The sequence below is a fragment of the Spermophilus citellus genome, assembly GCF_964194105.1.
Source record: "Spermophilus citellus genome assembly, chromosome: 18".
NCBI classification, from domain to species: Eukaryota; Metazoa; Chordata; class Mammalia; order Rodentia; family Sciuridae; genus Spermophilus; species Spermophilus citellus.
In genome coordinates, this window is record NC_138200.1 from 4,669,811 (window position 1) to 4,682,231 (window position 12,421).

The 12,421-nt window shown below is 44.8% G+C and overlaps 2 protein-coding genes across 9 annotated transcripts in view; both read left to right on the plus strand.

Moving 5' to 3' along the window:
• Positions 1-8,372, plus strand: part of LOC308638115 (uncharacterized protein) — a gene marked incomplete at its 3' end in the record, with an annotated part of 50,475 nt that extends 42,103 nt beyond the window's left edge. The window contains exons 1-5 of one of the 8 annotated variants that reach the window (XM_081275188.1): positions 6-859; positions 3,584-3,671; positions 6,104-6,230; positions 6,649-6,777; positions 7,315-8,372. In XM_081275188.1, the coding sequence (XP_081131314.1) occupies positions 3,657-3,671; positions 6,104-6,230; positions 6,649-6,777; positions 7,315-8,372 (1,329 nt within the window). In that variant the 5' untranslated portion in view covers positions 6-859; positions 3,584-3,656. Of the gene's footprint in view, positions 1-5; positions 860-880; positions 1,550-2,728; positions 3,672-6,103; positions 6,231-6,648; positions 6,778-7,314 lie in introns of those variants that run through there. The other 7 variants (XM_081275183.1, XM_081275189.1, XM_081275186.1 and 4 more) reach the window with 7 other exon arrangements.
• The window catches only part of LOC308638116 (zinc finger protein 528-like), a 77,846-nt gene that overhangs the window by 53,627 nt on the left and 11,798 nt on the right, over positions 1-12,421 (plus strand). The window lies entirely within an intron of this gene.

The following is a 12,421-nucleotide window of genomic DNA, read 5'->3' on the forward strand; positions in this document are numbered from 1 at the left end:
TGAGTTCCCTGTCTCTGGGCTGTTGCGCTACTGGGTCGCTGGCGGGTCCGTGGCGGGGACTCGGTCCCAACAGACCTCTGCGTCCCTGCCGCGCGCCGTCCACCTGTGGTCAGCTCGGTCGCCGCAGGAGAGTCGCGTTGGTCTGCGCCCTGGCGCGAGTCCCAGCCGGGGTTGGCCTGGGCCGCTGGACGCCCTGTGGGTCCCTGCTCCCTCCCCGCCGCCCGCAGCCAGTCCGAGCGCGGGTAGTTCTCCACAGAGGGCGCGTCCTGGTCTCGTAATTCTCCCAACAAGGAGAAAAGGAAATGGAGAAATCTAGAATCTCAACCTCCAGAGACGTGAAGGACAGCCACATAGGGAAAGGGGTATAACGGGGAGGGACCTCGGGCTGATCGGGGAGGAGAGGATGGATGATCTGCAGGGATGGCAGAGGACCACTGGTGCTGGGACAAGAAGAGGTGTAACTAGTGACAAGGGAGCCCAGGGAAGAGGCCTAGTGATGTGCGGGTCCAGAGCATGTGGACAGGGGCCTGCAGCAGGCAGGCCAGAGGGAGAGAGTGGATGGGGAAGAAAGAGGCAGAAATCTGTGGAGATTGGGGACAAAGACTGGGCAGAAAGACTGACTGGAGGTGAAGGGAGTTGCAGGAATGGGGAAGATCAGATGGAGGGAAGGAATAGAGGGAAGAAGGGAGAAACCAGGAGAGGAGAGGGAAGCCAAGGGAGCAGGACCCAGGATGGGCGAGGAAATGAGAGTGGAGGTGAGAATGGAGATGATGAGAGTGAGGGAGGGAGGCAGCAATGAAGATGGGGACCCGGGTGTGGATGATGAAGTTGTAATATATTGATTTCTGTCTCCAATAAGGTAAGTGTAAGTTAAGTTTTTGTTTGTTTGTTTGAACTCTACAGCTGAAGACGGGAATGACAAAACTGCTGTTTCTAAGTTTTGTGTGTTCTGCAGTTCTGGGATTAGGATAGCTTCCTTTTGTGGTCTCTTGGGCCAGAAGGCAGTGACTTGAGCCATTCAGTTGTGGGTTACCCTCTTGTGTTTTCCAGAGATGGTGTAGTGTTGGTGAGGGGATAGGGAAAGCTGAAGTGCAACACTGTGTACAGCACTCTTAACTGTGGTCCTCTAAATACGTGGGAATCTGTCTCTGTCAGCAAACCATTCTGTGTCATATACCATCTTAGATTTCTGTAGTTGCATCCAGATTTGGGAATCACTACCTGGAGATAGCATCCAATGCCACTGGTTGAGGGTTTTAGTACCATAATTCCGTACACACCCCAGTTCCCATGCCAGCCGCATGTCCTGGGTTGGGACCTGAATTCATTGGTGGACTATAAATTGGAGCTTCCCATGATCCCTGCTCGGGTCTTGTTAATTTGCTGCATGGGGTAATTTCACTTAGGGAAATACTTTATTATGCATACAGTTACACATGGAAGAATATGCTAGAAGACTAACTGAAACCCAGGAGGGGGTTTTGGGCACCATGACTTTTATCCATTATCACACAAGGATGAATGACAGCTCCCTATTACAGCATGTGAAGTGAGTGCCTTTGTTGTGGACCTGAACCCCTAATCTATAGGATGACATTTCCTTAAATGAATAGGATCCGTACTGAGATTGTGGGACAGCAGGAATCTGCCAGTAGGGGAAACCACATATTGCTGAATAGAGGGGAGGCATTGTGTAATGATTGTAAGACAGTAGAAACAGTTGGGATTTTCTTCTGCCTCAGATGGTAAAGGAAAAGGAAACAGATTTTACACACACACACACACACACACACACACACACACACACATCCCAAATATCCCAGTACCAAAAAACCCCTTATCAAATATATAAAATGTAAGGTTTTTTTTTTTTTTTTTTTTTTTTTTTTTTGGTACTGGGAATTGAACCCTGGGGGACTTAACCACTGAGCCACATACTTTGTCCTTTTAATTTTTATTTTGAGAGAGGGTGTGGCTAAGTGTCCCATGTTTCCATCTTCCTGGCCCAAGCTAAGTAGGTGGGATTGCAGGTGTGCCACTGTGCCTGGCTTAAATGCAGTATCCAATTTCCCTTTTTCATTTCTCTTTTCTGGGCACATTGCCCAGTTGATGACTCCCTCTTCTCTTTTCTCTTCTTAGCTGTTAGGAGATCTGCCTATCTTAAAACTCTCCTTGCATCCATTGTGATTCTTCCCTGATCACTTTGGCAATTCCTCTGGTGCCAGGCCCCACCCCCTGTTCTCTGATGGCAGGGCTGCCCCACAGTTGAGCCGTGTTCCTCTGCTCAGCCTGTCTGTGCCCACTGTCTCCTCATCCTTTTGATCCCAGCTTTGATAGCATTCTCCTCTACAGTTCTCCTGGAGACCTCTCCTAGGAACATTAGAGTTCTGTGGCCAGTTGTGTCCTCAAGTCCATGCCGGGATGTTAGTGGGCCTTTCTACCTTCATGGTCCGTCCTGTACTTCTTTGGCTCCCCAGGTGCCTCTCCCCTGTAGTCCTCAGCGTTTCAGGTAGGGTGATCCTGTACTTGGGGGTGTTGGCTAGACACTTTGACATATATCGAAATAGCGCAATGTACTATCATATTGGTAAGTTTTATATCTTAAGAGGACAGAGACAAAGATCACGTGTATTTTTTCACACAGGCAAGGAAACCTGAGTGCACACTGTTCTTGAGGCTTGGGAAAGATGTGGTAAGACCTGGGTCCTGGTTGTTCTGCTTCTCAGCCACCCAGGCCTCTTTCTTTTCCTGGTAGCAGGTTGCTTAAGCCTCAGGGCCTTCACTGGGTCTTGACCCTTGTCTAGGCCTCCTGGACACTGGGCTGCAGGTGGTCAACACCTCGGGTCTGTGTTCTGATGTTACCTGCTGCATGGAGACTCCTGTGACTGCCCCCCAGCTCCTGTAACACTCCAGCCACACCCTGCCCCACCTCTGGTCCATGCAGCCTCCTTTGCATATTTCTGTCTGTTCCTTCACCATCCACTGTCTGGATCCTGGTAAGAACAAGGTTCCAAGAGAGGGGCAGAGCTAGAAGGTGGGTAGTGGGCTGGGCTTTCTCCTAATGGGGGTACTTAATCCTGGGTTCCATGAGAGTCCCAAGTCATTTTGCAGTAGTTCTACTAACTGGATGTGCCATTCAGGGGTGAGGATGTTACCCAGTTTTAATAAGACTGAAAAATAGTTGATTCTCTTCTCTGTGCAGCATTGAGTAACTGGCTCTGTGTCCTCCATCCTGGGGACTGAGATCAGCCTGAGATCCCAGGAGAATGAGGGTCACTGTGCTGTGGTTAAGTTTGGTCAGAGCCAGGCTGTGCCCTGAAGGGAGCCCAGTGCTGCCCAGCTCCCCACTGCTGCAGCCTGTGTGTGCTTCACCAGCAGGGAGACCAGGCCCAAAGAGAGGAGTAACAGAAGTCTCCTGTGTGCCTTCCTGCAGGAGTTTACTACTGTGCCTGGGTCACTCTAAAGGGGTGGGCAGAAGGGGACCGTCTTCTCACATGGTGAGATCCTCCCTGTATGTGTGTGGCTGTGGCACAGGAAAGGTGTGATGATTCTGAGCCTTAAACAGTATGTTTCCTCCTTCCAGGATTGACTTGTAAAGACTTGTGTTACCTGAGGAAACAGCCCTGAAGAGGAGGAGGAAAGAAAAGGGGTCAGGAATGGCTGTCACTGAGGTACAGTGATGCTGTCAGGTGGTCCTGAGTCCCCTGTGCAGTGCTGGGCCTGGGAGCTGCTGGCCTCAGGTGACTCTGTGGCCTCCTGCCTGTCAAGTGTGCCTGCACTCCTCCCCGGGGCCTCCCTTACTCCATCCTCTGTGCTTAGATTCCATCCCACTGTGACCTGGTGGCAGGGAACCCATGAGGAGGTGCCACCAGGTGTGGCCCTGGGAATCCTCAGTCATTTTCGTTGATCTTTTAAAAAAGTGAGTGTGCTGTTTGGTGGTGTCCCTGTCCTCCACACCAGTTCTCTCGTTCTAGTGCTCATTGTTTCCTGCCTTTTCTTCTGTTGCCTTCAGTTGGCTCTGTCCCCTGAAGGTGTATGGTTAGTTGACCTGGGTTTCTTCCTCCTTGTTGTAAAGTTTCAGTATCCTAAGATCTTTCTTTTGTTTTTCTTTTTCATTGCATTTCATGAGTTTTGGTGTATTTGTTTTTATTTTGCTTTTGTTTCAGATATTTTCTGAATCCTTTTCCTGTTTACCATTAGGTGGTTAAGAATGAGGTGTTTCATTTTTCCATATTTGGGGGTATTAATTTTTCTTCTGCAGTTGGCTTCTGTATTTATTCCATTGTGCACAGAAAGAAAATTGGGGTCCTTTTAGGCTTCTGAAACTGAATGTTAAGATTTGTGACCTAATGTGTCTCAAATGAAAAAATAGACGTGTGTAGTAGCTTAGTGGTAAATGTCCTGGTGTCAGTCTTCCAAAACCAAAAAAAAAAAAAAAAAGGCGTGGAGTTGGGGGGCGGGGCTGGCAGTTTTATTCAGTGGTGAAGCACCCAGGTTCCTTGTCCAGTACCATAACTAAATTTGATGAATTTTTATGTGAATTGTCTACCTTCAGCCCCAATCTCTGGCTGGTTCTGTGTAGACCTCTTTTTCCTATGGACTGCTTTGGCTGCACAGTGTCCTGCAGCACAGTCTCTGAACACAGTGCCTCTGAGCATCCTGACTCCTGTTTCTTTCTTTCTTAGAAATTGAAATCAGGCCCTTCTACCATTGAGTTATATCCTCAATCCCTGTTGTCTTGTTTTTTTCTTTTTTATAGTTAGAGTCTTGCTTCATTGCTGAGGTGATATTGAACTTGTGATTCTCTTGCTTCTTCCTCCTGGGTCAGGATTACAGCTGCTCCACTGTGGCTGGTACTATGTTTCTTGTGTTTTCTGCAGGGGAGAAATCTATACAGATTTAGGCAGTATCTTGCCTTAAGGGAAATTAAAATAAAACACAACTAGGAGATATAACATTCTCAGAAATACCAGAAAATATGAAAACAGAGGGAAAGCCAGCTCAGTTTCTCCTATATACCCTCCGCACACAGAAAGCTTCTGTGATCCCAGATAAGTGGGGGTTTTTGCCCATATGCCAAAAATGCAGTTCTTCAGAGGGCACTTGTCATTTCACCTAATTCAGACACTGTCTGTGTAGATACATGGTGGATCCCACCAGCTGAGGTCTCTGTCCCACAACATGGGCCCCTTTTCAGAGGCCTGTAAAAGTATGGCCCATGATTCAGAACGACTTTCTATAAATGGGGATTCCTTCATCCCCTCACATTCAAAAAGTGGTCAGAGTGCTTTGTAAATCTGTGAAGGACTTGACTTGCATTTGCCTTGTGGTAACGCCTGTTCAGAAGAGACAGGTGAACACGCAGATGGAAGAGGTGCATAGGCCAAGGTGTGGGCAAAGGATGTGGAGCTCACATGACTTTGTGTGGTGCGCCACCCTCCAGGACCCTCCACCCACGCGTTGATCTGAACACCCTTTCACCCCGTCCTGTTGAGATTTTATGGAGGCTCCATTATGTAGGCAGGCTTGATTACATCCTGGGTGCTGGTGATCAGTTGGGACTTCAGTCCCTCTCCCTTCCCTGGAGGTGGATGGCAGGACTGTGTTACAACTGCCTCTCCTGCCTGAGGCTTTGTGGGGAGAAGCCTCTTCGTGGAGCTCTCTAGGGGGCTTTGGCACCTGTCTTCTCACTAGCACAGGAATCTTTCTTAGTTCTCCATGGATTCCAGGTGAGCTCCACATCAGCAGACAGACAGATACCAAATGTGTATTTACAGCCTCACAGTGCAGCTCTTCTCACCTGAATCAGTTGCATGCTTACACTTCTCCTCCCTTCTCATTTCACTTTAGTTTACTTCTTTGCAGTAATGGGGTTGAACCTAGGTCCCCTCTGCCATTATATCTCTACTCCTATGTTCTTTATTCTCAGAGAGGATCTTGCTATGTTTCCAAATCCCACGGCTAATTTACAATGTTCCCACCTCATCCTGGGGATAGCTGGGATACAAGCATGTGCCACCATGTCTGGGTTCTGTGGTTCACATTTTGGATGAAGATTGTAACTGTCCCCAGTGCCCCATTGTGAAGTCTGTTTTAATTTCAGGGTCCGCTGACATTCAGGGATGTGGCCATAGAATTCTCCCAGGAGGAGTGGAAGTTCCTGATCCCTGCTCAGAGGGCTTTATACAGGGATGTGATGCTGGAGACCTACAGGAACCTGGTCTTTCTGGGTGAGCTTGACTTCCCCTAATGCTGGGATCTGCCCTGTATATCGTAGCATTTCCCTTTTGTCTTTGGGATTCTCTACATTGACTAATTGAAGTCCTGTTGCCTGTGAAAGACGCTCCACATTACATCCTCTGTACTTTGTTCTCCTTCTTCCGATGTTCTGCCCCCTTCATGATACTACAGTGGTGCTTTTACAGGTAAAGCACAACATAAAGCCCACAGCCAACTCTTCAAATATCCAGTTCCCTGTTTTCTATTTCTGTGCTTTTGATTCAGTGGTTCTAGGAAGAGAGCTAGATACCTACATGACATAGTGAAATATTTTCTGTATCCCTCTGTAATGTCCTCTTCCTCACGTGCAGATAGGGCTGGATTGTGGAGAAGCCACAGTGCATCAGCTTCTTTTCTCTTTACAAGCAGGAAGGTGTCCTTCAGACCCGAGTGTCTTCTCCTGGTTGGAGCAATGGAGGGAGCTCTGGACTGTGAGTGGCCCAGAGGAAATATCCAGGCCTGCAAATGAGTGGGCATTTGTGGAGGGTGTGAAAGCCGGTAAGAGCTCACATGGGCAGAGAGGCAGCTGCCCACTAAGTAGAGTTGGGGTGCTTTGGCAATAGGAGGGGTCAGGGCTAAGGTGAAGTGCATTTCCTGGGCTTTACATGCAAGGAATTTGGTTTCAAGCTCCACTTTCTCCTTTTCCTCCTCTGCTCCTTCTCCCTATTCTCCCTCATCTAAACTTTCTCTATGTATACATGACGATGACATCCCCTTTGTTATGTTCATATAGTAACGTAACATGATTTTGTTAAATTCATTTCATTTTTCCTCCCATTCCCCGCCCCCCCCCCCCCGTGATCTTCTCTGTATCTTTATTGTATCCAGTCACTTCCTCAACTGCCTTTTCTCCTTTATTTTGGACTACTTTCTATATATGAGAGCAACAGTTTAACCCTTAATTTTTGAGTCTGGCTTATTTTACCTCTTTCAATGTTCGTTTCCTACTACCCCACCAAAGAATTCCTTTGATTGTCAAAGCAAACATTTCTCATAAATATGAACATGATCTTATAGATTCTTTATCATTTCTAGAAGAACCGGAAACAAACATTCCTGCAGCTCCATACAAATGTAATGAGCTTGAAAAATCCTTTAATCAAGAATCACACCGTACTATACATCAGACAATCTGTACTGGAGAGAAACGATTTACTTGTGAAATATGTAGCAAAGTCTTCAATAAAAAATCTTATCTTACAAGTCATCTTAGAATTCATACTGGAGAGAAACCTTACAAATGTAATGAGTGTGGGAAGATGTTCAGTAGAAGTTCACACCTTGGAAAACATCGTAGAATCCACACTGGGGAGAAACCTTACAAGTGTAATGAGTGTGGGAAGATGTTCAATAACAGTTCATACCTTGGACAACATTGGAGAATCCACACTGGAGAGAAACCTTTCAGATGTGATGAGTGTGGCAAGGTCTTCCGTAACAAATCCTACCTTGCAAACCACCGGAGAATTCACACCGGGGAGAAACCTTACAAGTGTGATGCATGTGGCAAGGTCTTCAGTCAGATTTCACACCTGGCAAGTCATCGTAGAATCCACACCGGAGAGAAACCTTTCAAATGTAATGAGTGTGGCAAGGTCTTTAGTCGTAACTCATACCTCATTCAACATGTGATAATCCACACAGGGGAGAAACCGTACAAATGCAATGAATGTGGCAAGGTCTTCAATAAAGAATCAATCCTTACAAATCATCGTAGAATTCACACCGGAGAGAAACCTTACAAGTGTAAAGAGTGTGGGAAGAGCTTCAGTCAGACTGCACATGTTACACAACATCGGAGAATCCACACTGGAGAGAAACCATTCAAATGCAATGAGTGCAGCAAGGTCTTCCAACAAAAATCAGTCCTTATAACTCATCAAAGAATCCACACCGGAGAGAAACCTTTCAAATGCAATGAGTGCGGCAAGGTCTTCCATCAAAAATCAGCCCTTATTAGTCATCAAAGAATCCACACTGGAGAGAAACCTTTCAAATGCAATGATTGTGGTAAGGTCTTTAGTCAGAAATCGAACCTTACAATTCATCATAGAATTCATAGTAGAGAAAAACCTTACAGTCGTAACGAGTGAGGGAAGGTCTTGAATCACATTTCACACCTTGCACAACAAGAAAATTCACACTGGCGAGAAACCTTTCAAATGCAATGATTGTGGCAAGGTCTCCATCCTAAACTCAGACCTAGCAAGACAGTTGATGATAATTCATACTGGGAGATGTCTTACAAATGCAATGAATGTGATAAGGTCTTCAGTTGCAATTCACGTCTTGCGTATCATCATAGAATCCGTACTGGGGAGAAACCTTAAAAATGCAATGAGTGTGACAGTGTTATTAGTCACTAGTCATCCCTAGCAAGTAATCAAAGAATCCACATTGGAGAGAAATCTTTCAAATGCAGTGAATGTGAAAAGATCTTCAGTTGCAACTCATACCTAACAGAGCATCAGATAATTCATACTGGACAGAAGACCTACAAATGAAATCTATGTGGCAAGGTCTTCAGTCTGAATCATTCCTGAGATGACACTGGAGGATCTATACTAGAGAGAAGGCTTCGACATGTAATCACTGTGCAAGGGCCTCACGCCATCCTTACTGCGTCACAAGGAGGCAGGAAAAAGATTAGCTTCTGGCCTCGCATACTGTGGAAAAATTACATAATGTTTTATAACTCAGGACATATCAAAGGTGCAGGGACATTTGAAAAGGCCCAGTTATCTTCATGTTGTAAAGTGTCTCATTCTTCGAGATTTCTTGGAAAGTATCCTGCTTGTTTTGGGTTCTGTGCCTTCCTTACGGGTCTTTCACGGCTGTGTCCAGAAAGGAACCCATAGGAGTAAAGGTCTTACTTCGTGAAACGAAGATCCCTGTTGTCCTTGCTCCTGGAGTAGGAGGACACTGCCTATTAAAATTCAGTATTGCCTGCACCAAGAAATATTTCAAAGGGACTGATCAGGATGTAGAATTAGGATGTCAGTCATCCTGTCTGGGGTGGTCTGTGCCCCCTTGTCCATATTGTCCATAGTGGGATGGGGTAAGGAACACTCTACAAACTGCCTGAAGTGGGACAGCCAAGACTGCAGGGACTGGGCTTTTTATTAGAGGAGAGGAGTGTGTTCTTAGGGCCTGATTATGTCCAGGAAGAATGCAGGGAAATGGTGGCCACTGCTGCATTTAATGGCCATAGCTGTTTAGCACAGTTGGTGACTAATTGGTCTCATTCTTGGATCTGAAAAGGTATCAGAGAGAAGAGATGAACCTAAAGAACCACAACAGCACATGCTTCATGAGGATCCACCTTTACCTGCTGAGGTTACATTTGCTGCTGATTTATTCAGAATTTACTATAGATTTCATATGGTAGTTAATAAAATCTAATCTTTCATATAAGTATGAGTGGATTGTGTTTCTTCTACAACAGTTTTGTTCCACCTCAGTTGGTTCTTTATACTGGAAACTTAACATGCACCATTAGATTCCTAAGGTTCAAAGAGATTTATAATAGGTTTTTTAAAAAATTTCCCTGGTGGATCAAACAACATATAATCTTGGGAACAGATAAACATGTTTTGTACTTGAGTTATTCCATGCTCTGCCCTAGGGTAAGTATGTGGGTAGGATGGAAGGCTTCCAGAAGCTTGGTGTCAGATATGGACATCTAAGAGCCTGCGTCATTGATGATGAATGTGTATCTCTCATACTTCCTTTTCCTCTCTTCCCTCCCCTAGTACTGGGCATTAAGCCCAAGGCCTCTCTACCACTGAGGGACATCCCTAGCCCCTTTATTTATTTTATTTCATTCTATTTATTTCAATCCTGAGATAGGTCCTTGCTGAGTTACTGGTGGGCTTGAACATGGATCATCCACCCTCAATCTGACTAGCCGTTGGGATTACCAGCATACACCACATTATTAGTGTGTTTTTAAATGCGTCTCTCATTGGGCAAGTAAGACACACAGAATGCACCTTTTTCCATAAAGCAAAAATAAAAATAGAGTAAGGGTATGTAATAAGATGAGCATTAAAGATGAATGCCACAAAATTTCTTAGCATACATAGTGGGTTTTGTTAAGTTTGTACTCTCATCCTCATGAGTGTTAGCTTCTTACCACCTGACCAGAACTGCCTTAAGCACCACCCACATCAGGTTAGTTCATCAAGGATGCCAGTACCATAGCCTGAAATGTCCATCACACAACAAGGCTTGGTGGGGTGGTGGTGGTGGTGGTAAACCTAAGCTGTTCTTGAGGTCCCTGAGGACAGGGAATAGTGCCTGGCTTGCGTTGTGACAGTGAGGCTGCAGTATGGGCACCTGGGTGTGCTTCAGACTTCAGCTGCTGCTGAGGAATTTATCATCTCCTTAGCCAGGGGGAGAGGAGGGACAGTGGTGACAAGGATGGGGTATGCACAGTCCAGTGTCAAAGGCTAGTCAGGGGCTGGGGTCCCTGAATGTTTCATCTTTGTTCTCCTTGCTTGTTGTTTGGGAGGCTCCAATTTCTTCATGCTCATGGTTTTCTGTATTCCATCTGCTGTCACCAGCTGCCATTAAACAGTGAGGTTGTGGGAAATGTTTTGAAAAAACTCCTTAGATCAACCGCCTAATACATGTGTATAATACTGCAGTGAAGATGTTTGGAAATGATGATAAGTGATCCATATGATTAAACAGTTTTTCCAGAAGAGTATTTTTCCCGAGGGATAATATCTTAATTTTAGAATATGATATAAGCCAATATGTTACATGGTTTATTTTTATTTTATAATTATTTTCTCTCATCATTTCCTCCATCACTGTTATGCAGATTACAGCATATATTCCTTTCATTTGTTCCAAGAAATGTTCAGGGGTTTACAAATGAATGTGCTTTATCGAGACTGGATTTTGTGACATCGAGGTGGTCACTAGATGTTACTAGGAGCTCTGCAGTGATGGAGGAAGGCCTCTTCACACCTGCACAGGAGCAAGGGGGTCAATCAGTGCAAGAGGGTGAGCTGAAGTCTTCCTGATTCAATCTGGGCAAATCGTATGACTTAAGAAATTCGTCAATGCCTTCAATGTCTTCTATTTTTTGGAGTATAAGTTTTCAAAATAATTTTTGATTACCCTCTGTATTTCGGTAGTGTCTGTAGTGATGTTACCGTTTTCATCACGGATGCTGGTGATTTGAGTTCTCTCTTGCCTTCTTTTTGTTAGTGTAGCTAAGGGTCTGTCAATTTTATTTATTTTTTCAAAGAACCAACCTTTTGTTTTGTCAGTTTTTTTCAATTGTTTCTTCTGTTTCAATTTCATTGCTTTCAGCTCTAATTTTAATAATTTCTTGCCTTCTACTGCTTTTGCTGCTGATTTGTTCTTCTTTTTCTAGAGCTTTGAGATGTAGTGTAAATTTCCAAATGAAAGAAGGCAATCTGAAAGACTACACACTGCAGAGCTCTCATCTACTTGATATTGAGAAATAGGCAATTTTAGACACACCATGAAAAGATCAATCAGTGGTTGTTAGTGGTTTGGAGGAAGGAAGGGATAGATGGATAATGCACAGGGGATCTTTAGGATGCTGCAACTTCAGTATGATGTAGTAAAATGGATCTATAACACTATGAATTTTCCAATTCCAAAAAGTGAACTCCAATGTAAAGTATGGATCTTAGCCCATAATTATCTATATATAGTTTTTTAACTGTGATATAGACCATAATAATGGAAAAATGTAACAATCATGGACTTTGTGTGCACAGAAAAGGTATGAGAAATCCTAACTATAGGCTTATTTGTTCTGTAAATATAGATTGCTTTTAATAATCAAATATAAATTTAAAAGCTATAATGCACCCAGCCAAGTGACTATTACCTTGGAAATGCAAGGTGCATTACTCTTTGATGAGCAGTATCATTCACAACAAGAACCAACTAATGGAGAAAAAACTCATTAGGGCATGAAGATGATAAGAGCATTGGACAGCACTCCTCCTGCATTCAAGATAAAACCTCTCAGCAGATGCTATACTTTCCTGATAGTAGTGTTAACCACCTCCCTCTGTGGCCCCACCCAGAATAAAACCACAGACCTACAGCCCTAAACCTGCTCTAGGACCCTCAGGCCCAGCATCCTGCAGAG